This window comes from Meleagris gallopavo, chromosome 13 (assembly GCF_905368555.1).
Source record: "Meleagris gallopavo chromosome 13, MGAL_WU_HG_1.1, whole genome shotgun sequence".
Lineage (NCBI taxonomy): Eukaryota > Metazoa > Chordata > Aves > Galliformes > Phasianidae > Meleagris > Meleagris gallopavo.
Window position 1 is genome coordinate 6,412,192 of NC_139416.1, and position 25,903 is coordinate 6,438,094.

Here is a 25,903-nt window from a genome sequence, read left to right on the forward strand (position 1 = left end):
CAGTTCATTGTAACAGCTGACAGCTCATTTTGCTGCAGGCAAAATACATCTTTGATAAAGTACATTGCCAAAACGAACACCACACTATCAAATCACTGCTTCTGTTCCTGTGTACAAGACATGGTTTTAGGTGATTGTACATAAAAGAATCCACTACAGATGCTAGAAACTGAAGTTAAATCAAAAAGCCGTGAAGCCAGGAATCAGCCTGAATCCAATGAATCAAACAACTGATAAACGAGGTATCCTTATAGCCTGGCTGCCAGGCTGTTTCTCAGGCTGTGGTCTGTGGGACATCAGAAGGTCTTCTGTCAAAGCAGTTGTGAAAGAAAGAAAACCCCTTTTAAGAAAAGCTGACACACATTCCTGCAAGTTGTGAGCAAAGTGTGCGTGGGCATGAAGTCAACAGTGTATATACGTATTTTAATTGGTTGCAAATAAACTTTTTGTTGGCAGATCAACAGAAGATGATCTCGGGGAAAAAAAAAGATGTTCCTTTGCTCCAAAGGTACGATTTAGAAACAGCGTTCTAGGAAATGCAGCTGTACTCCTGTGAATGAGCTGTTTCAGTCCACTATGTCTGCCATCTCCCCGAGAAACTCAGCAGAGCTGCTGTGGGGCTGCTCGACGGCTTCCGTCGTTCACCTTAACGACTGCACTTACCCACACTCATATCAGAGCCTTTTTCCTGTATTGGTTTTATTCCTTTCCACTAATGTAGAGAAAGTCGAGTTTCTAGCACTGCCGTCCAGGAAAAGGTCACGTAAATACTGCTGACCCACACAAGGAGCAGGAGCTCTGCGAGCGCGCTGCCGGCTCGCTGCCTGCGGCCTGCCCCTGGCCCTGGCCCTGGCCGCGGCTGCAGCTGCCGGCGCGGGGCAGCAGGTGGGGCTGGTGCTGCAGCAGCGACGCGAGCTGCGCTCTGGCAGCGGGGCATGGGAAGGAGATACAGAACGCTCCCACAGACCCCTGCTCTCCGCTAGTGCAGTTCGTATAGTTTAGGAAAGGAAAACGGTAAATGTCAAGAACTTCCACTCAGAAATGTGAAAAACACCAGTCTTGTGGTCACAGCAGTATTTAGGGAGCTAAATTTCAGTAGAGCCAGTCGTAGAGTCTGGTTTTAATGTCCAGCCTGATCCCCTGGCTGAAAGAGATTTTATGGAAGCAGTGCAAACATTTGCTTCCCGAAGTTATGGAAACCTCTTCAAAGCTTCAGAGCACATGGTGATTTAAGAGCCTAACTGCCCTTTCCCAGCTTAAAGTTTGATTTAGAGCTCTTTTTATGTGATTCATGAGAGAAAGCTCTCCGTCCTTGGAATCTCACTGGCTGTGAGCGTTACCAGGGCTGTAACAGTATGCTGGAAGGCCCACAAATGTCTTCATGCTCCCCTACTTGGGAGAGTCCTGGAGAAGTGTGGATGCATGTATGATGACAAGGGGAATTTAATGGAAATAGTTTCAGATGAGCAGACAATTTTCAAAAGAAACAAGGTACTAGGACATATTTGGGAACACGGAAACTAAAGGTATTTTAACAAACTGTTTTTTTGTTGTTTTTTTTTTTTTTTTTTTTTAGCAAACAAAAAGGCAGCGTGTCAGCAAACTAAATGGGAGAGTATTAATGTATGTAATATAGCTTATTTCAGATTCTTTCTCCTGCACTGGGAATCCATCACGATCCAATTGTATCAGTCCATTATCTCATTCTATCTATTAGGCTTGTGCAACCAAACGTTTAATTAATGTCAGCTGTTATACCTCAGCTGACTTCATCAAGCTGTGCCAACACATACCAGCTGTACACGTTGGCATCCCTCTCCAGCCCTCCCAACTCTTCGACCTTTCCTGGGAAAGCCCTCCTTTGTTCAGCCAGTTTCTTGTCTTTAAGAACTGAGTCTTACCATGGCTTAACATCCTCTTTGGTCTCATGAAGTCTGCACTGTTCTTACCCCAATGGTTACTTCCCAGTATTCAGCTTTCTGATGAATGATTTCTTCCTTATTATTTCTAATTGGTATATATTTTTTTTCAGCTTAGGTGCTTAAGCATCTCTCTCTAATTCAATTCTCTTCAGGTGACCGAACAGGAATACAACTGTTTATAAATAAGCATTGTATCTAACTACTTTGTAGCATACAGCATGTGGCTGAAAAGGCTCATATAGAAATGAGAGAAAATTCAAAATGATCATCTTGTTATTTTTCATTCTGGCTTGGATAAATACTTTTTTTAGCAGCTACAAATTTCTTTAAATATATTAGACCTCACAAATGGAAGCATAATATGTATCTCTACTTCTTTGCATATCAAAGGTACTATATTTTTGAATATGAATAAAAATTCTCATAATTCAGTTACTTAAGCATTGATGTTAGTCTGGCTTTCAGAAGAGCTTTGCTGTTGTTTGGACACCTCAGAGAAAACTACCAGTCCTTGAAAATGTGGATGAAAATAAGAGGCACTACTGCATTCTTCTTTGCTGATTTAAGGATGCCACAATGGTATTTACTCTTTCAAAAATCTTGAACTAAGTGGATTTGTAGTGGTTTCTATTTAAATGCCAATAGCTGCTGCTAAGTAAAAGAAAACACTGTAAACCAGTGTCTCTGGGGAACTGCACGGAATGAATGTGTTAACTGTCTAAGCTGGTATGTATTAGCATGAATTTGTGGGTTAAATCATTATTTGTAATTTGAGGTGTCCTGAAAACCTTCTGAAGAGAGACCAGAAAGAAACGGCACAATTATTTTTGTTTTGCCTAATGAGCCTGGAAAAGTAGAAGGTCACCTCGGAGTAGAATTTTTCAAGGATACTAGCATTTCTTCATCCTATAGTGAGTGCCTGATAAAATGGCTGGATCTCAAAATGTGTTTGCTTCACTAATTGAAGGTCGTATTAGCATGAATGGATATAACCTTAGTCAATGGCTACTGTTTCAATTCAGTTTTCTTACAAAGCAGATAGATGTTTTTCATAATACAGCCTCATCAAATCCAACACAGAATGGTAGATTCACGTTTATGAATAATCTTTCCCATTTTAAACAAGTAGAATGAATGACTTAAGGGAAATAAAATTCGTGTACAATAGGAAAGATGTAATAATGTTTGTGTGCATGTATATGAAACATCGCACAACACTTTCTACAATGAGTTAAGGATTTGTTGATCTTAGGAGATAAAGAATCAATTGGATTATAATGTGAGCTTCAGTGAAGGTTTCCAGGGTCTTAGAAATGAATGCACTGTTTATGAATATGGAAAAGGTTTCCTTGTGGGATTCAGAAATGAGGTGACAGTGCAGCAGCTGGCCATCAGGGCTGTGTGACTTTTGGAGCAAGGGTATATATCATCCATTGCTGCAAGCAGAAGTTTAAAATTTGGCATATACAATCATTTGTTAAGTTGGCTCTGGTGCAAAAGAGCTGTTGAATCACTCCAGATACACAAAAAGTAAAAACTTACACTGTTTAGGTTATATTGCAGGCAAGAATTTATTCCTTTGAAGATTCTGATGCTGGTCAATGTCAGAAGCAGGATCCTTGCCTCAATGATCCAATGCTCCTAACCAGTTTAGTTTCTTATGAACACAGTATGAACTAGTACTTCCTAGGTACTTAAAGCTTTCTACATTTATTTTAGTGTTGAAAAGTGCTTTGAGAAGGGGAATGACTCAGGTTCATAACAATTTTAGATTCTGTTTGAGTAGCAAGAGGTTAAGTGCATTTTTAGAATATTTGGAAAACAAAATATTTTGAAATGAATCGTAGCTGATAAAACCATTATCCATAATCAAAATTCTCTGTAAATGTGTAAATGCTTTCCAGCGTAATTATCTAGAATAGCTGTCTAGAAGTTACAGATAGCAGTCACCACAATGAGCAGTTTCAAAGAGTGAAAATGAGATGTGTATAAAATAGCTCTAGCAGGCCCCTGAACTAAAATCACTTGATTTCATGTAGCTCTGCTTAGTCCTACTCTGCCAGAGACACTCCCCTATCATTAGAAAGTTGTCTCCTTACTGATTTGGGACATAACAGAGGGTTAGATTAATGACAGCTGAGATAACAGCATAATATAGGATCTTTGGAAGGGGATAAATTACAGCCTCCTTTCAGTGTCAGTGTGTGACGCTGGGAGACTCGTACACCACAAGCTGGGTTTCTTGCAAGGACTGTAAATATTCATCAGGGCAACTGGGATAACTAATTGCAGTAGGTTTTTTTTCCTCCTGCATTTGAATGAGAGGGAATTATAATTGTAAGTATAGTTAAAATTTGTTCAGCAAAAACAATTTGTGGCTATACAGGAGAATGCTGAGCAAGGAGATAACTGTGAAGAGATGCCTCTCTGTTTCTGAGTAATTGTGCAGCAGGATCCCAATGCAATTTGTTTGCTGTAGAATCTTCTTCACAGAACTCTTTGCTGAAATTTGTGGGTTCCTGAGATGAAACACCCTGTAAAATCAGCATAGTGTTTCTTGCAATTTAATTTTCTACCTATCAACATGGTTCTTTATTACACTGAAAGTTTTCAGAAGAGATGCTGAAGTTTCCCTGCAGTAAAATTATTACTTAAATCTTCACCCACTTGTTTGTGCACATAGTGCTGCTTTCTGTGGACAGAAACAGACAACCTAGATGTGCTTTGTTCTTTCTTCACAACCCTGGCATATGCTCAGTGGCATTGTATAAACCAAGACATTGGTGCAAGTGCTGGTTTCCCAAATGCTGTCAGATAGTTTACCATGCTCTGGTGATGTATTTCTCATTGTTGGTTTTTATCTTGTTTTGCTATGTTGATAATAGGTCACAGGAAGAAAAGCCTCTTTACAATCACAATGTATGCCATGATAAAACCTAATTTACAGCTGCAGGGGAACACTGTATTCTGGATTACCTACCTGTCAGTTGTAGACAGTGCCTTTCACTCCAGAGTTGCAATGAGGGGAGAGATAGAAGGCTGCCTTTCTCTGCTCCCAGGTACTCTTCTACTCTGCAGTGCCATGATGAAATATTAATTACATCTATCAGAACAGGATTAAACGTGGAATGAATGATTAATTATTTGGCACTGGGATAGATTAAAGTTCTGTCCAGGGTTTATGTATTCATTAATTACTTGTTAAATCAAAACCAGACTACTGTCTTTGGAGAAGCTGGAAAAAAATCAGCTCTGTTGGTGCAGCGGTTTGTACAATCAGTTTGTTACTTGGTGGTTCTTTCTGCAACTAAATAATTATCACAATAATAGATTATTCTACCTAAGCATGATAAAGAATTCTTTACATGTGTAGTGCATGGTTTATTTCCTTGCAGGTTTTACCCTTTTATTATCTGTCTTGTCTGATGCTTTGAAATGGTTCCTGTCATAGTATTTAACATAACACATCCTTGATAAGTTTTTGCTATCACAACAGAAGGGAATGACTGGAATAGATTTACTTCTGCCCTTCAGTAGCGGGGAAACTCACTACCAAGAGAGCAGATGAGCGTAAGCCTTCCCTGCCAGATGGTTACCTGCCCAGGGCCTCTGCCAATGTGTTCAAACCACACCAAAGTGTTATACATGCTACATCTGTATTCTTTACCTGGGTATGATGGTAGATGGATCATATTTATGATTATTCCTGAAAGAGAGAATTTCTGAGCTGAAGAGATTTTTGAAGAACTTTGTGAAAACTCTGCTTTGTGTTAATAGCACTGTACATGCAGAGATTGTGCTTCATGGTATTTTCACTGATTTTTTTTATTGATGCCAAGACTATTTACTGTCCTTTCTTGAATCTGTTTTCTCTTTATACATACGGTGTCACAGACTGGAGGCTATCAAGTGGGATCAGTTTTGTCCTGTTCTGCTCACCTTAATGCCTTTATTATTATTATTTTACTGCTGGTCATGTTATTCTTCATCACTGCTTATCATATTATATAACAGCTGTATTGCTCTGACTGGCAGAATAGAGGGCCTCATGTTCTTATGTGTCTTTTATCTCTGCTGATATTTTGTGAGTGATGAAAGCCATCATAAATGTATATTTGTTTTTTTGTATAATGAATTCCTGTTTCTCCACAAAAGTCCTGTGCTTGTGATGTTCCCTATTTAACAAAGTGAATCAGGATCTAGTTAACAGCTGTGTGACTGAAGGCTTGCTAGAGTAGCTCAGTAAATACCGGTCCTTCAATTTTCTACTTTCGTTGTTCTGATATTCTTATTTTGCAATCTCCTGGCACTTCTATAAACATTATTGATGAGGGAACACTTAAATTCCTTTCAAAAGCAGTGCATATTTTTGAGAGTGCAGAACCAAGAGAGCTCTAGGTTTTTAGAGTTTATAAAAAGTGTAGGGATTGATTAAAAACAGATTCTATTCAGATCTATGTGGATATTGCAAAAAAAAAAAGAGAAAAATCAAAGTTGGTCAGAATCCCAGGTACTTCTAGAAATGAAAAATAGAGAAAAAGGTCAAAATGGATGAACAGAGGTTGAAAAGATTAACCTCCCCAGACACCCCAGCCCACCCACTGGAGAATGCAGCTGTTTTGGGCATTGCAAGGACCATATGCAGCAACTGAGTGAGCCTGTTCTCCTTTCATACAAGCCCTGAAATTCCAGGGCTTGATGAACAGTATTATGAATGTAGCTCTACTGAGAGACAGTAAAGAATATGTCACACTGAAGATGTGGAATAGCACACTGAATCAATAAATAGGCTTGTGACTAACTGGAAGCAGTGGGGCAGATTCTCATTTGTTGCTCACTTAAGTAAATCCATGAGCATCAAGAATCAAATTGTGTTTCCCAGTGGTACTGCTTCATGAAAGGGTATTCTATATCCTAAATGTAGGTGACATTTTGGGGGAACATATCTTTTCTGCAAAGCATTTTACAAGTTTTGGAGGCTCCAGGATTTGTGAGAGGTCATATTTATGAGTCAGTTCTCACTGCTGGCCATCATAAATTAAAAAAATATCATAACATCAGTTTTTGTATCCTGGACCAACTGTGTTGTATTGGTCTAAGTAATAACATTCTTTATTCTTAAGCTAAGAGCATTTTGTTTATGTATTCTCTCCGCAAGGGAAAATATACTTCTGCTATCACTGCAAAGCACAAGGGACAGTTAAATCTAATAAGTTAATCTAGACTCCTAGAAACAAAATTAAATTTTCAAATAAAGGCAAACTGACAGCTAAGGCATAAATCTTTTATTTAAAGTAGAAAATAAGCCCATTCAAATGCAATCAGAGAAGACAGATGTAGGTAAAAACAAGTAGAGATAGGATATATGGTGCATAAATTTGCTGTGTCTGTATGATAGATCAAACAGTGTGACCTTAAAAATGTTCCTAAAACATCAGCTAAAATATGAAATTTGCATATATTTAAATACCGCTTGTTAATGTAAGATGGACTAGAAAGGATGTTAACACTGAAAGTAGAATACAGCACAGGTGTAAAGTGTGCAACAGAAAGGTCACATTAGCCATCAAAGTGCCTGAAATGTAAATATTTACTAGCTTGGAGTTGGCAGCAAGTTCTATAAATAAGAAATATTACTTTCCACTGTTTAATATATCTTCTCTGGTAAAATATTTATCTGAAAAAAAATCTTGATTCAGCAACATTTATAATTAACTAAATGTTTAACATCATACATCCTCTAAGATCCAAATTATCTTAACGGGACTACTACATGGGGTAATTTTCATAGAGGCAGAGATGTTATCTCTAAAAGATGTTATCAAGATCACAGATAACGATGCTATGAAATTTTGCCTGCCTTTGGATTGCTGAAAGGAGATGTTTATATTCAGATTTCTCAAGTTTTTTTCTTTCTTTCTGGGTGCAAAGCTACAGTAGATTGTTGGGTTTGCCTAGGTGTGGTATCAGATTGCTGCTTGGAAGGTGGGATCTATAGCCTATTCAGGAGAGAAAACATGACTTGCTGCCTGTGGTTTCTTGATTCCTGCACTTTCATTCTCTTCTGATACCTATTCCTCTGTCACCCTGTTGTCACAGCAGGGCATAAGCCATGCTGCTTTCCAGTATAGGATATGTTTTGATCCAGTCCCTTCAGTTGTCTGCTGAAAGTATCTGTCTGTTTTCATCATATTCCCAGAATGGGAATATCTCCAACTATGTAGACAACAGCACGGCTGCCTCTCATTCAGCTCTGGTCTCCTTATAGTGTTTGAGACTGGCTGGTCCATCTGGTCATCCTAGAAGTACATCATAATTATCTCCTGGTTCTTAGTAAATTAGGGTTTTCTGGAGATTTCCACTGTAATCGGATCAGTCATTAATGTAGCCCAGATTTCTCACAGTATTCTGCTGAGATTACATCTGTTCCAATACCACGACCCAGTTAGAGCCCAATATCTCTGTGAATATGAAAAAGAAAATTGGTTAGTAAAATGCTGCGTGTATTTTGACGTATCAATGCAGTTGAAGAAATGCAGTTAATTCTGATAGAATCATCTAGCCTCAGAGACTGGTGCGTGGATGTGCAGATGAGTCTCTAGCTCTCTAAATATGGACATAGGAACCAATAGGCACAGGGGGATGTATCCTTTCAATTTGCCTGCTTGATGTTTTGTTCTGTTGTTTTGTTAGCTCTTTAATGCTCTTTTCTGTGGGCTTTGTGAACAATTTACTTTTAAAGTGATAAAATTCTGAAAGATCTTTTTTGTATTCATTTCTAGGAAGAGTGTAAGTTTTCAGACATTGATTAGTGACAAATGCCATCTATGGAGAAGTTCTCTTAATCTTTGGGATGTCTCTTTTGAAGGTCACTTCCATTTATTAAAAGATTGCAACTGTACACTTGAATATTTCATGAATTGTCAGTATTGTTTCTGGCTTTTGCAATACTTCTCCATAGGAAAAAAAAAAAACCCACAAAGGTCAGATAACAGATTTTTAAAAAATTACTCAGAAAGCTACATACTGACCTAATAATATGTTGTCATAGGTCAAATTGGATAGTTTCTGTCACATCTGTATTGCATAACACTGGATAAATTGAGGTGTGAGTTGATGTATACAGTGCAATATAGGAATACAGCTTTCACACTGACAATCAGCTACTTGTGGTTGGTAGAGTTGTGTGTATAGACCTCTGAGAACACCTGCAACATATAAGGTGAAAATACAAAAAATAAACAATAACAAATAGCCAGAGGAGCTTGCAATGAATTTGTCTAGAGAAGATTAAGCACCGGTTTCCCTTGAATGTGTGGCATGCTACACATCTGAGGTCACTTTTCTTTGCTCTCAATTGCTGAGGAGTGTCATTGTCTGAGGAAGGTGGAATTTGGTGCATAATAAAAGCCATAAGTCTCTCACTGTTCCTTGCTGAGAGCTCCTCCTGCACAAGGCAGGGGTCTGTCATTCAATAGCAAAGGTCCTAGACTCAGTCTTCACTGATGATCCGTGTTTAGCTGTGTTAGGTTTGCCTTCTCACCCTGTGGGGAATAGAATGTTGAAGAGAAGGTCCTTCACACTGAGGGATTACTAAATCCAGGTCATCTACAAAAGATTTGGTCTGCAATAGAGACTTTTCTATATGTTGTTATAATAAAACATGCCTTGGCAGGAGACGTTTTAGAAATACTATTTTTAAGAACACAACATTAGAGTAAAATTTTAAATTTGCCCTGTATTGCCAGCACTCTGAAAATTGAACTCTGCTTCCAGGAGTCTATAAACTTCATTCATTTGCCTGTTTCTTTAAACACTGACTTGGAACATTTAGCTGCTTTTTAGGCTGGTTGAAGTTACACAGTCATTTGAACTTGCTTATTTGGGGCAATCAGGCTCCTTTGTTTGCAAACGGTCTGTTCAAAAAAAGATGAGCTGTTCCAACATGGTCTTTCTATAGGTTAGCCACACTGGAGTATGTGTATTGGAGCAGCCAAAATACATGTAGACCATTAGCTTTTCTACCAGTGACTAGTTTTGTTAACATTCCCTTGATTTGACAGCTGGAATAGATGAATGTCATTGCTGACCTTTTCAATTTTACAGCTTCTTCACTTCCATAATTCTAACTCCTGCAGCTGCAGCATGGAAATGAACTTTAATAATGTTCCCCAAACTCTTGAAAATGCATTACTTACAGTTAAATTTTATAATACTCTAAACAATAAGAATCTTTTATACTACTGCTTCTTAAACTACAAAATAATTATTAGCAATTAAAAGAGCTGGACATTTCCTGACTCTTTCATGGAGCAGATCTGAACATCAGACATTGGGTATCCACTTTGCATTATGATTTATAGTGACTGAAGAAATTATTCTGCTCTGAGTTTTAATTATTGCTGGAAGATATTCTCTAGATTCTTCTATTAATGTCTTTCATTTACTTCTAGAGGGTCAAATGCTGTTCATTTTATTGATATGAATAATTCCACTAGAGCTAATAAAAGTAAACAGATAACCGAAAATAGTTATACAACCTAAATTCAAGAGGTGCAATTGTTTGACATGGTGTGACAATGGAGTGGTGATTGAGAGGAGACTCTGCTGTTTTCAACTTAGTTAATTATACGCTAACATAAACATAGATTGTGCCCAAATTCAAGTTGAAGAAAGGAAAAGGTTAGAGGGAATGATACTGCCGCTGTAGAGAATGTGAGGCTAAATAACTCGTATTTAAAAGTATTATCAGGTCTTTTAGTCAGATATATAATGTGATGACTATTCCAGTTTTAACTATCCAGACTTAAAGCTAAAGGATTTAAAAATTGGGAAGCAAGGTGAAATTGTGTAACATATTGAGGCCAACCTTAGAAACTGCCAGAATCCAAACTTTGGCGATGTTACTTGATGGGCTCTAGGGGAAACTTGAGCCTATTAGTGACTGCGTCTGCAAGACTTGTGGAGAAGCTCCCCAGTAAAAACCTCCTTCCAGAAAGCCTGATCCGAGGGGAATCCTGGTAAAGTTCACAGTGTATTAACCACTTTTTAATATATTCTTATAGTCCTCTTGAAAGGCTTATTTCAAAGCTCTCATGTAGCTAATGGTTTGAGCCTCTTCTGAGAGTTCAAATATCCTAATGAGATTAACTCATTAAATAACTGCCCATCACTTAGTTGCTGATATTCTGATTCATTTGTCGCAATGGAAAGAGAGTGTAGCCCATGCAAATGTAGGCTATTTCTTTTTGAATGTTTTTAGATTATTACATTTTCCACCCCAGTATCCTTTTCTGTCATGCAAGTGGATTGGACTGTGCAGTAACAGACTTTCTCCCTCCAGGCTGATTGGGCAAAGGTGACAGGTTTTGCCACCATGATGTTACCTCCTTATTTAGGATTGAGACTTAAGCCTCTCTGTGACTAATTAATCAGTTGTCTCTCAGGGATGTATTTGTCAATGCTCACGCTACCAGAATGGCACAGACTTCTTCCACAGAACCAGACAAGGAAAAAAATAAAATAACGTCACTTTGAATTTTACAAATTAACCAAAAACAATAAGGGAAGGGAATACATGTGAATATTTAATTAAAAGCAAAAACCACGGCAGGTAACACAGGCTACTGCTAAACTTGCATACTAGTTGTATGCAGGAGCTGTTGCTCGCTTTAAGATAGGCAGGGTGAATCTTGCTCTTGCTACCTTGTTTGTGTCCCAGTGGTCAGGGGAAGCCCAGGAGTCAGTGGTTCTTCAGAAAAGAGCCAGAAAGAAACTTGTTTTTGGAAAGACTTGTGTGGGTAGCAGATGAGTTTGGCACAGAACTGGTCAGCAGAGCAGCCGGAAGAATCTAGGCAGCATGACCTGGCTTGGCTGCTGCACTGTGCTGGTTGCTCCAGTTTTAAGAAATAAATGCTCTTTCCCTGGACAAAGCACACAAGTAATGCCAAGCCAGGAGATTCCTCTGAAGAACTTGCTGGCAGCTTGAGGTGCTGGTGTGTTTTACCTTTAATAGACCTGGAGATTCCAAGCACGCTCACAAATAGAAGTGCTGCAAAGAAACAAATGGCTTTAGCTGTGATTTTGCACAGACATAGGCAGCGGCTTACAGGAGCAGCCCTCGGAAAATAGTAGTGAGTCCCATTTACAAAGGTCTCATTTGAGGAGTCCCCATATAAGACAACTGACAGAAAGACATGATTTGAATGGTCTAAAGAGGTTTGGACACAGTGGTTAATGAATTCACGCTTGAAATTCAGACATGTACCATTATGAAGGCTAAGACCATGCTAGTATTGTGATGATGCTTGTGTATAATCAGCAAGTTTATTTATAGATCTTAAGATATAAAATATTAGTAGATTATGCTTTAAAGAAATGTGCTGTGATTTTTCTTATAGTCTGTGCTTCCCAAGTGTCTGTCTACACTAAATCTTTATGGTTGCTTTTTTCAAAAGCTCTGATTTCTAGAAACTTGAAGGACACTCTTTAAAACTTGCCAGTGGCATGAGTCTGTCTTGCTTTTCAGGTTCTTTTGGTGAGCAAAGCTTGTAAAAAATTATGGATTTGAAAATGCAATATGAATGTTTTGACTACTGGTGGAGTGAAAATATAATCAAAATCTACAATTCACTTTTTCTTGCTTCTATTCCATTCTATGGTTTGTTGAAATTTTTAAAATAATGAATTTTTGACTGCTAAATTAAGATAGAAAGTAAAAAAAAAGAAAAAAGGAAATATTTTTGCCTGATCTTTTTGCATGCACTGTGTTTACCAGCCATCTATAGAGGGACACCAAAAGGTTCTTAACTGTCTGCACTAGGACTCAGTATACGCTCATCTCTATGATTAAAACCATTCAAACTGTTGAATCTCCTGAAGGAGACTCTTCTTAGGTTTGGAGCTTTGGTGTTTTTTGTTGTTAATTTGTGTTGGTTTCTTTTTGTTTGTTTGTTTTGTTTTTTGTTAGTTGTGTTTTTTACGATTTTTGAATCAAATAAGTCTTGCAAAAAAAAAAAAAAGAAAGAAAGAAAAAAGAACAACACATTATTAACATAGCTTTACTATTTGTTCAGTCAAACTTTTAGTCATACTGTTTAATATAGATTACAAGACAGCCTTGACTGTGACCCTTGGTATTCTATATTGGAGCCCATATTACATGTAATTTTACTATATTTTTGTATTGTAGGGTAAGTTGTTGTACTGTAGAACTGTCCTCAACATATTTGGAATGTAATAACTGCAGTAAAAAAGTGGAAATGCCTCAAATTCCTAACAGTTGACCTTGTTTAGGTCCATTCAGATGAAATGGCAGTCAACATCTGTCCAGATGCAGTAGCATTTGTACACAAAATAGAGAGTAGCAATACTTCACTGCTAATTTTTACTGGCTGCAGTCTTCCTTCAAAGGCAGCAGAATGAAATGGAAAAGGAGGGAAAGTGCCGAAGTCACATCTATACCTAACTGTGACTAACATTATCTTTTATGTTAGATCATTAGCATACCCAGGAAAAAAAAACAACACTGGAGTTTGGTGCCAGCTGTCTGCTTATTACAGCAAAAGAATTGGAAGAAAACACTGGGAATGAAAAAAACACTTAAAGGGATACAGTACTTTTGCATTATTAAGGTCTTTAGATATTACCAGCATTGCTTTGGACAGGAGGCGTCTTGGTGAGGAGCTGGGAAGCACAGGGTAATTACTTGGTACCACTCAGTTGTAACTCAGTTGTAACTTGCAGAACCTGCTGCCAAAGGGAGCCAAAGGCAGATGCAGCAGTTTGTCAGAGTGTCTCATGGCAGCAGGGGTTATAAAGTAGTATGGGCTGGTGAGGAATGGAGGGAGGCAATCAGTGGCTCATCTATAGATTGATTATTGCAGAAGAGACATTGGCCATCTGAGTTAGCAGACAGAGAGCCTGATGTGCACAAATATCTTGCTAATCTAAGCAAAGGGAAAAAATTTTTTTGAATGAAGGGGGTGAAAGTGGTAGTAAGGCTTGGGATCTGCCCTGCAAGTGGGCATCCCAGTACAGCATTTAGTTTGTTCAATGAAGAAACTTATTAAGTCTAAAGTTTAATTAGTATTTAATGCAAGAGATTGTGTTTTGATGCTGGTTTAAAAAAAATAGTGAATGTGTACTCTTATCTCTATGCTTTTCACAGAGATGAATGATGGCAGATTTCAGTATTACATTCAGAGTTACAGTGGTAAAGAATGTGTTCAGTATAGGATGAAGCCCATGATGTGGAATGTGCTTGGGAAGAGCATAATAACAAGATCTTATGTTAACAGCTTAAACCATTGACTATATCTGCTTTGATATGAAGAACAGCACCTCTGATTGAACTTACATTCACATTGTAGCTGAAGTCAGGAACAGATTCACTCCATGACTGTTTTTAGCCAAGCAGTTTCTGAATTATGTGTCTTTAATTGCTTCAGATTCCTGTTATTGATCTCTCACGTCAGAATAATTGAACTTTATGGCAAACTTCTGATACTTACTGAGAAATCATATTATTACTTCCAACCATCTGTGAGTCAATAAAAGTTGAGTATATGCCACTACTCAGATTGCTTGATGCAAACATTTCTCTCCAAGTAACCACATGATCTACAATACATTAATAAATCTAGCAAAGCACAATTGTAAGTTACATAATTATATCCTCTAACACTTGTAATAATATAAATATGCTATGCATTTATAGATAAAATACCTCTACTTCAACCCCAACTCTGCAACACAGGGAGAGTGCTGTGCCTGCAGGGAGCCACCAGCACAGGTGCAGCACTGTGCTGACATGCTCAGCAGGAATAAAAATCTTTGTGGCCAAGCAAACACTTGTTTGTTCCCAAAGTACTTCCCAAAGTACTGGGAACCAGTGTGTTTTATCACACTGAGGCTGACTAGGACATGTCCCAGACGTTCACATGTCTAGAAAATTCTATTCCACATATCTGCTTTTTTTTTTTTTTACATTTGCCTTTACTGGTTTGTTTACACCAACGAAATGTCTGGAGCCTGTATCCTTGATCTCCTTCAAAGAGAGTGTTAGAGTAGACATGTACATGCAGGCAGCATCTTCTTCAAAAACCTTATACTTCTACCATTTCAGAAAACCCCAACATTTTTGCTGCCTACAGGATGGTGAAAATTAAACAGCTCTAATACTTTTGAACAAGCTCCTTAAGAAGTGCCCTGATAACCTGAAGCTTTTCTCTAGAATGGTTTCATGAAGAATTTTCACACCTCACTGCTGATGGTAATAGACTACATAGTGTCACACACACACACAGCTGGCAAGATACTTACTTGAGTGATAAAAAATGTTTTATGTGAAGGTAATGAAAGCTTTGTCTTGCCTAGTTGAATAGCTTTAGCTGCCAGTTTCTAGACCAAATCCTATCTGAGAAAGGGCATTAACTTAACTGCATCTTGTTTCCTATGTAATCACTATGCTGCTAGTACTGGTTTTATTCACTCCTGTATTTCTTTTAATATTGTTTTAGTAATTCTCCATCCCTATGGGAAGGGAGCATTAATCAGCCAAGGCATTTAGCACCTATTTACATTAATATATAGACAATTCAGTGATTTAGAATTCTTTACACCTTTTTGCAGGTTTTTCGCTATATTTCCTAATGCCTTGAGGATGCCTTTCCTCATGACACTTTACAACAAACCTTTGCAAAATGAATAGCTTTCATTATGAAATCAATGATATTCCCTCTAAACTTCAGGGGCAATGTCAAAGAAAAGCTACTCTAATTGCTAATGCTGCAGAGTTTTTATGACCAAACTCTACTTTCCAGATGTCAGAGCAATGCAGTCATCACCTTCTTCAGCACTTTTGCCCTCCCTTGTCACTGTGGTTCTCTTTCTCAAGAACATGATTGTCAGCTATGGCTTTTTCTATTCTTAACTTCTTTACTCTGCTTTCTGTTCTGATTCAACCTTAAAGCCACCCCTTTCAGCAGAAACAGTCTGAAGTCTACAATTGTAGACTCTGCATAGCAGGAACTTCTGACCACTGCCCTCTTCTGAAGCATAATTATACAGGCAAATTCTAATTCTGAAGCATAGGAAGTAGTTAAGAACTTGTACATTTATTTTAATTCCAGATGTATATTTTGAAATTTATTTTTAGGATTTTTTTTTTTTTTTTCCAACTGTACAGATACAAAAGAGTGTCTGTGATCAGCCCAGTTTTGGCTGGTCTGTGTTAGTGGACAGAGTGCCTGTTATTGTATATAAACATGTTGCTAATGTGGGGAAAAGAAACAAAGGGAGTAAAAACGGCAGTACTGCCTCTGCTACTGATATATTAGCCCTTGTTCTTATACAGCTTAAGAAAGCTACAAAACTGTAACATAGAAATTCTGCTTTGTGTGTCTAAAGGTAACGTAGACTCATAGGTTTGATCAAAGGATTATAAGCTAATAGGTTAGAAGTACTTGGCATCTGTTCATTAAATGCAAGTAGTGTTTGGTCCAACAAATGCAAATCTCTCTTGTAGAGGCAAAAGTGTGGCTGTGCTACCAGACATTACTGTAATACAATTCAATCAGGGAAGTTACTTTGACTTCTTGAAGTAATAGCTGTAGTTAAACAGCTTTCTAAAGCTCCTTGTAGCACCATACTGATTAGATGATTGAATTTTTATCATAACAAAAGTATCATAGCAGTGGTTATCCTTAAGCTCTGTATCACTTCAGAGGCATAGAATTGTCTTAACTCATTCCCTGTCTTAACTACTTTCAATGTACTGACAAGCACAACTGACCAATTAATAGAACATTTTCTAGTCTTATCTCATTTGTTATCCGTGATGCTCTTCCATGTTGTAATTACTTTTCAATTTTTCATGATCCAAACAGTAGATGTACACAATGAATACAAATAGCAAATTGATTAAATGTTACATGCATTGTAGCACCAAAGAGATTGTCGTTTGTTATTAATGAGAGAGATTTGTCAGGTCCTTGTGAAAAGGCTTGTGACACACAGCAATCCAGACCTAATGGCTGCAAGACTGCAGCTGACCTTCAGCTCATTAATTGTCATGCAAGAAAAATAGGGAAGACACATGATTTTCAAGACAATTTCAGATTTCTCTGTTTCCCTTATTTGGTACCATCTCAATGTTTTAAAGATTAATTTAAGAAAATTCAAGTCAGCTTATCAGGTAATTTTGAGCTAAATGGTGGGGCATGGTAAGGCACTGAATTTCAAGACCAAAGATATTTTGTTGGTGCCAAAACACTGATTCTTACACAGATGAAACTGAGGCCTTTGCCTGAACCATTGTGGCCAGCAGCTCAGTACTCAAGGAGCTTGTGCAAGAAGTGCAAAAAAGTGCTGTTCAGGTTTTTTGGCCTGATTTTATCAACACACAAAATACATGCTTTTCCTTTCTCATCCTTACTGTGTCACCTAGCTGTCAGTTAACAGACTGCTCCAAAGCTTTCTTGAATTGCTCATGATCAAGTTGGTTAATGTTACAGAAGTTAAGTATCCACTGACTATGCACAGGGGAAAGTATTTTGGCATCAGAGGGAGAGTTTATCATTTTGAGAAATCTTTCTTGCCAACACTTGACAAGAAGTTTATTTGAAATCTAAAAGCTTTCTGTGAAATGAGAAGTTTTCTTCACTGTACAGAGAATGTTATTGAACTTGCTAATGAACAGCAGGGGAAGGTTCAAAAATGAAAATGGCAATGCAGGAAATTATTTCCCATCCTTGAACCAAGGGAGATTTGTTCCCTTGGTTCCATCAAATCCGTAACACTCCCTTTGGATACAGATAGTCTTTGTTAGAGTTGAATAGCTCCAACAGCATCAAATAAGCTTTGCATCTGCTAAAGCCTGCCTCCTGGTCAGCTTGTTCTAGCCATGGGCCATACTCAATTATGAATTACAAAAATAGGTTTTCTTTCAAATTATATGTTACAGTGTGAACATGTATTATTTACCTAAGTTTAACAAATTAACTGGAGATCAAACAATGCAAACTTTGCTATTCATTTTCTTAGAATTCTGCCTTCATAAGGGAATGTAGTGATTTTATGGGCATTTTCTAAAACAAATTTTTTTATCATAAAGCATCTGAAGCATTAAATAAAATGTTATGAACTTGTTATACATCTCAAGGTGAGGGGAGTCTTTGAAATGTATTCTGAAATTAGAGACTATTTGCATAATTTATACCCTGAGTATTCATAAAAATGACTACAATTGAAAATCACCTGTCATCAAAAGTAAAAGCACAGAAACAATGGGCAAGACTGAGGCAGGGAAATGGTGTTATGGATGTTATTTCCTAAATATTTTCTAAGGAACAGTTTCTACCAGTTACTGAGGAAATTAAGGAAAAGTGACAAAGCAACAATCATTTCCAAGTAATAGTTCTTTTTTCTTTTCATTATCTGTGCTGTCTGCCCTCAGATCTCCTGCATTGTTCAGATTTCAAAACATTTCCTGCTGAAATAGACAAGCAGGAGACATTCCACACAGTAAGGAGGAGAGCTCTGCTCCTGCAGCAGTCTTACCTGGGGCAGCTCTGGAGTCTGCTGCTAGATGCTAGTCCTGAAGAGGCAGGGAAGTCTTCATTACTTAGGGGTAATTTTTCTAGGCTCAGAACGTGGCTTGGGTATACCTGTGAAAACTGGGCTATAATTTAATTGTAATGAGCTGCATATTCTATTTGTTTTCTTTTCTTGCCTCCTAATTTCCTTAGCAGGGTGATATTACTACCACTTGCCTTTGGAACCACTTTTGCCCTCATCAGATTTTTCCTCCTGCCAAAGATTGTCTCGAGAGCACCTGTTCCATCTTCTGCAAACAGGGGTCCTGAGCAGGATTTACACACTTCCTCTGAAAACACAGGAAGCTTGTGTCAGTTCTTACTCTTTCACAGACACATGTCAGCTTGTCAGAGACTATTGTTTATTAATAATTTAACAGAGGAAACCTGACAGGATTGGTCTCTTGGTGATACAACAGTATGAATATTTAATGATGACATGATGATACATTTCTATTAACACAGCTGGTATTCTGCGCTTAAGCACGATGGGATAATAGTTCTCTTTATGACTACACAGTGATTAATCTGTTTATGTAATAGGTGAATGTCCAAAGCTACAGTAAACAGTACAGAAGAGGCAATGTCTTATGACCAAAGTGGCAGAAATCCCCAGTGATTTTCTCATAAAATACTGGTATTTGTGGACTCAGAAAGGTCTATTTTCTCTGAGTTATATGTTTGCCTGTGCCATTTGTGTGTACCTGCTCCTACTGTTTATTCATACTTTACTAGGCTAAAGAGAAATGAAATAGAAGCTCTTTCTTTGCCATGCAGTTAATTAGCTGCTGGGACATTCTCTTCAATGATTCAAGTGCACTCTGTCCAAGAGGCTGATCTGACTCTGCTCGTTGTCACATAGCGTCAGTGGTGATGGTTGCTGCTTTTCACCTATTGAAAACTCATCTTTCAGTACTTGGGGGTGCCTGTATGGACTGACATGACTCTATCCTGTACAGGATTTCATTTCTCCAGTGAGTACATCTCTAAAATGATAGAAAATCTTAGAATCATAGAATCTTTTGAGCTGGAAGGGACTCTTAAAGGGCATCTAATCCAACTCCAAATTTGAATGGCAATTGTACTGAGTTTTAAACTGCTAATTTACAAAGAAAGAGCAAAGGAGTAGTGCAGGAGTTTAAGCTAAGGATGGACAAAAAGAATCTGACATTCCATCATAACTCCTAAATTAACTCTTTTTGTGGAATGCAAACATCTCTACAGGCCACATAGAGAAAGGGAAAGAGGAGTCTGGCTGGCAGCACCTCAGTCTTCCTCCTTCTCTTGCTTGCTGTGGCAGATGACAGGGGGAAGGCTCAGCAGCACAGTTTATAAGTACCTGCCCTATTGCATCTCTTCCAGAGTCCTTAAAACATCACCTGGAGAAGTCCATTAACCTGATTCCACATTAGAAAAGAGAGGAAGATTATGAGTTGTTCCACTGACTGGCGTGGGATACTTTATGGAACAGGGCATAGATTGCTAAAATTAAGGAAGCTTAAACTCCCCAAAATTACTGAGAGGAAGAGAAAAAACAAACTTTGTCATTCTCTTTCTCTCTTTTTCCTTATTAGCATCCTCTTATGTATAAAGTTCTGCAGTTGACATGTGCAGGAAACAATATATTTTTACCTTTAAAAATACACCTAATTGATTTGCCTATAAAACCAATTATTTTCTAGTCTTCCTAAGTGGTATTTAACATGGGTTTTTGAAACTGGACTGGATTTAGTTCATAGTTGGAAAATTGCTTAGTCTTTTTTCTCTCAATTCTGTGTTTGAATTTATGTAAATGACAAAACCAAGCCAACAGTTTGTAACTTTATGATCAAAAGTACAGCCTTTTCTCTCATTTTTTTTTTTACTTTTCTCTTCAGATCTTTGTTCAGTAGCTTATGCCAGTTCTTGGTATATTGGAGCAGAAGTACTCCAATTACATAAGGCGCTTTTCTACGACCATGCCTCAAAAATCTGTGCTGGTCAGTCAAGTGGGGGTAAACTGGGCATTGTACAGCAAGGACAGGCATGTTCTCAGTTGTGCACAGAGATGTGGAACTTGTTCAGTGCAGAAAAGCAGGTGGTTTAGCATAAACGTAGTTTGATACTCTTGATACAGGACCTGCTATATGCTGTCTCTGAGCTGCTTTGAAATCTGGGGCCCACAGGCTTATGCTAGCAATGCATCTAATATATGTGCAAACGTAAAAGTAGTCTTTCCCTCCCTTTTTTTCTCAGCTTAGAGGAATATTCTAATTAGTTATTGCAGGCAGGAGGAGAAAGGGAAGAAATTTGGAACAAGGGAAATGTGTGACTGTTGACTTTGCAGTAGCCCTGTCAAAAAAATGTATTCTACTTTTAATACATATCATTTGGAAGCAAAGTTCCTTTTAAAATGCTTCAGAACTCATGTCCTTTTTAATTGCCTGGAATTCATGGTGGCTGTGTGAGAAAGCCATAAACATATACAATCATAAAAACACATTTAGACAACCCAAACAGAATCAGTGCCATATTATTTTAGTTTATTATTCCTGGTGGAGTACAGATTGGTCTTCCTACTTTGATATTTATTTATACCAAAGAACTACAAGAACATAAATGCCACTCTTGGGATAATCCTAATGCTGGGGCTGAACAGAATACACATTGCATCTGTCTCATTTGCAGTAAAGTGAAGGCATGCTTAAGTGTAGTCCTGCTAATGAAGGACAAAGTTGAAGGTCAAATGTAGTCTTCAAAATGAATATGTCACCATGAAACCGAGAGAAATGCATTAAGAAGTTTTCTTAAAATATCAAATAATGAAGAAAGGGGAAAGGAAAATCAAATCTAGCTCTTTGGTTTTATTATTCCTTTTTCTTTTAAGCCACTTAAGGATTCTGCTCAAGACTTTAGTGCTCATATGAAAAATTAATGATGGGTTTTGCTAGACAGAAAGCCTTCTTATTTTGCACATGATTAACAAAGAAAACTCAATGCAGAAGTGAGATACACAGCAGGGGGTGGTTCTCTCGAAGGCCAGCTCACAGCTTCACACCAGAACATTTACTGACATGGGAAAATACTCACTTTTATCCAAAGACAGTTAAACAGATAGGATATGTGCAGGGCTGTACATACGAATAACAAGGAACAGATACTCAACAAAGGAAAATGTCAACCAAAATAAACAAACAGCCTAGCAGCAGGCTGACCCTGCACCATGCCTGTGGGCTGTTTTGAGTCTACTGCAGAGCCAAGTGCAATGTTAGTGCTCGCTAGTTATTGTCAGGAAGTAGGTTATTGGCTGAAGGGCTGGAGGGTGGCTTCAGATACTCTTCCCGTAGCAGAAGAAAAGGCAAGGACATGTGGGCAGAATGCATAAGCCAGATCTGCATGCTGTTCACATGCTATTTTGGTTTGATGTTCCTCACCTACAAAGGTCTCATTCTGTGGGGGCTGGGGTACTTTTCTCACAAGTCTTTTCCCATATGTAACATCACACCACAAGGCCATGTGAGCTTGTCCAACTCTGAGTAGCCTGGTTTAACTCTGTTGTTCCTGTGTATTCCTTTCAATTTTTAAATCTTCTTATTTTTGTCTAGTCAGTTAACTTGGTGTATCTTCTGGGGATTAAGAAGGGCCATCAGCTACCAGCATCCACAGGAGGAAAGCCAGCCAGATAAGGTATAATTTTTCCAAGTTTTAATGGAAGTGCAGTAAGCTTTATTCCTTTTATTCGTTATTGGTGTATATTTATGATTTGCTCCCTAGTAAAGGAGGACCTTATAAATATTTGTTAAATACATTAATGCATTACAAAGAGTTGATTGGGGTATGAATCTCAGGTCAGACTTAGGGTTATAGATGTCAAACAGGAATAAAACAGATCAGAAAGCTTTTTTTCCAGAAAGCTTTTTTTCCTTTTCCAGAAAGTTTTTTTTCCTTTTCCTTCTTGTGCAAGCAAATGGAATATCATCCCCTAAAATGCTGCCATTATGAGCTACAAGCTATGTTTATCTGTAGGCTAAAAAGGAATTGTTAGCTTTGGAAGTACTGTGTGTAAGTATATATGAAAGGTGCCAAATTAGTGTCAAATGAACAAAAGTGATGTTCCAGAGAGTTGATTTCATTAAAGCTTTGTTCCTTGTAGCAATAATGAAAGTTTCCCATGCTATCTTGAGTGCCTCTTGCTTTTGAGGAAAGGAGATGTGGTGAAAGTTAAAGTTGGTAAGAACTGCAGAAGGAGGCAATGTAGGGTTTATTTATAATAGTAAGTTTTATTTCAAAATGATAGAGAATGAGTTATGCTAGATTAAAAAGACATTAAGCTTCAAATAAAGCACCTGATAGTAGCACTTATGAGCTTTTCTAAAAGGCTTCATGTTTTGTCTAATTTGGTAATAGTTTGTTTGCATGAGCAATTCTTTTGAAATTATCTATGGTGGTGGCACTGAAATGCAGTGACTAGTGTACAGTTACAGACCCACACAGACTGAATGACTGAACTGACCAACTGCCATTTTCACAATTCAACAATTATGTAGTTTCTTTTCCTTGTGGATTTTTCGATCAGAACCCTGCAGGAATAGAATGAGTGGAGTTTTTATTTTGTTATTATGAATGTTTTGATATTGCAGTAATGATTTTTTGATATTTGATAATAAAACCTTGAGATTATAGTACTGGAAGCCTCGGAGTAGCTTTCATAATCTATTGATTTTATGTTTCATGGTGATTTTTTTTTCTTTATCACCATCAGTTGTTTGGTTTTTTTATTTCTGTGGATACTTCTCTGTTTTTGTCTACCAGCAAGTGCTGCTACTTACAAAGCATATACAGATAAGTATACTTACATTACCCTATCAAGTGGTACTAAACAAACGCAGAGCAGCACAACTCAAGCTTCATACTACATCATAATATTCAGTGGGAGCCTTGCTTCAGAAAAAAAAAAAAAAAAAAGATCAGACCTTATGTGAGAGAAGGTGGGGTGTTTTTGATTGGTGAGATTGTGTTACAATCTGTAACTGAAGATTTAGGCAAACAGTAGGTTTTAAGAATGAATATAATTTGTACCGCTCAATTGTAAAATCCCTAAAACAGAAATTGTCTTCCTGTGTGTCATCCACAGAACATCCTGAAGATGACATAATTGTAACTACAGCTGTGAAGTGCAGAACCTGAGGCTTGCCTATGAGAGCTGTGCTCCTTGGAGCCTCTCGGTGTGCCAACGGGTATCCTTAATGCACCCTCATCAGCTAAGATGCAGTTGCTGCACTGGCTTGTCCAAACTAAGCCTTGTGCTGATGAGTAGCAATAGTGATGAGTGTTGGTTTGTCCTTTGGCTATTGCTGAATGCTCAGTAACAGTGGGAGTTTGTCTCTCCTTCCTCTCTGTCACTGAAGGGAGCAATGCAAATAACTTGTGAGAGAGAAGCAATATTATGTTTATTGTTGCAAGGCTGCAACAGAGTAATAATCATAACATATATTTAACAGGGTAATAATCATAAATATGACACAAACAAGTTATGTCTTGGCCATCAGCAGAGGACTGTGACACCTCAAGGAGTCTTCCCTGAGAAGGCTCAGGGGGAGCTCCCAAGCCACAGCTTGCTGTGGTTCCAGAGAGCTCCAAGAGCTCTTGCTTAGAGTGACTATTTACAGGATCAGGAGATGATTGACTTTTAGAGAGTAGTTTTTCATGATTTGGGTCCTTTTCCATTTTTGGCTATGACATAGCTAAATATCCTAGCATGTAATTGCACCTTCATCAATTAGCCACATCACCAGAGTTCTGGATATGGTTGGGGGAAATCTGATCATCCCTTGCTTGTAGCCTATAGATAACTGGGAGATGACGCAGGGTCAGGCTCCATCATGCTCCATAGGTAACAGGAATGATGCTGTGATAGCGTGTAGACCTACCGTATAGAGAAAAAAGTAATGGTCTTGTGTGAGAGCTGCTTCACCATGCTCAACTCAATCAAAAATGTCCATGAATTCTTGCAAATATGCATTTATTTTTCGAGACATGCAATGCTTTTGTATTTTGGCTGAAATTTTCTCACAAGCTGGAAAGTTTCTTTGAGGCAGTATGAGAGAAAAACAAGGACAGACAGACAGACAAACAGCAGTGGCATGACCCTTATTTCCTTAGGAAACCAAGCTAAAAAAGAAAATGTAACCCCAGACCCTTTCCTGAGGGCTTTGAAAGCCAGGATAAGAACATATGTATCCCAGATCAGAAAAGTCATCTGTGGAGATTACTCTGTTCTTATGGTTGTATTAAAGGAGTCAAGAAAAGAAACCAGTTGTGAATAGCTCTTAAATCCTATTAAATCAACACTACTATTATAATTATTAATAAGAACATTAGTGTGTTAAACTTTTCAAATCACTTGGCACAACAGAAGATGGAGTGGGCTGCCTGCAGGCCAGAGTGTAGATGTGCATGCAGATGTGTCCCTGGCTCTGACTCCACTCATGGGGCATGGAGGAGTGGGCTGCTGTCATATATTGTGCTGGTTAAAACCAAACAGGAGAGGAAGCTGACATCAGGATCCCTTCCCCAGATCAGGCCTAGAACAGAGAGCAGAGAAGATTTCGATTTTTGTTGTGTGCAGCAGCAGGGAGGTAGAGGTGTGGAACGAGCTCTGAAGACAAAAGCCACACATCATCCCAGGGCCATGCTCACCTGCACACTGTAGTCTCCGAGAGGCAATTAGTAAACATTTAGGTGGGTGTTCAGTAGCTGCATGATGTGACTTTAAAGCTTTATTGAAGCTCTTTAGTCAATTCACCAGTGACCTTGACAGATCCTATCGTGTGTGCTGGTGATTGTGTAGTTGATGTATTTCCATACGAGGCACTAAGCCCTTCCGTATTGGAAAAGTCATTTGGTCTGTTAGAACTTGCATGGAAAAATACAAATATTTCATAAGGATAACCTGGCAGGTTATTCTCAGGCTATTGATTCCACATTTTGTTCTGCTGAAAACCTGCTGCTAAACAGACCTCCCTACTGGAGAGACTAAGCAAAATGGCCATTAGATGGAGAGGCTCTGGGGATTTATTGATTAGACATGAGAACACTAATCATGCAATAGCAAAGATTGAGCATGCTGTTGTGATGACTATTTGCATAAAAAGCTAACATTTGAGTATTGGGAAGCTAGATGCTGTCAGAACATTAACAGTAGCTGTCCCAGATCTGGTTGTATCCCTTGCCACATCCAGCAGGGCAGCCAGTTCCTCAGGCTTCTCATTTTTCAGCATCTAAACAAACAATAAGTTAGCAAATATATTTGCTGTGCAAAGTAGATATTGAAAATGAAAATCCTATCTCCAGCAAATCTTCAGGATATTGTTTTGTCTCTCAAGTATACTTGAAAATAGCATCAAT

General features: G+C 38.2%; 1 protein-coding gene across 1 annotated transcript in view; it reads right to left on the reverse strand.

The window, feature by feature from the left end:
• Positions 1-222: 222 nt before the first annotated feature.
• The window catches only part of LOC146543474 (uncharacterized), a 38,085-nt gene continuing 12,404 nt past the window's right edge, over positions 223-25,903 (reverse strand). Inside the window, exons 4-6 of the mRNA XM_085235001.1 lie at positions 9,688-9,702; positions 4,903-4,994; positions 223-320 (exon numbers count right to left, since the gene is read on the reverse strand). Of these exons, the coding sequence (XP_085091127.1) occupies positions 223-320; positions 4,903-4,994; positions 9,688-9,702 (205 nt within the window). The remainder of the gene's footprint in view (positions 321-4,902; positions 4,995-9,687; positions 9,703-25,903) is intronic.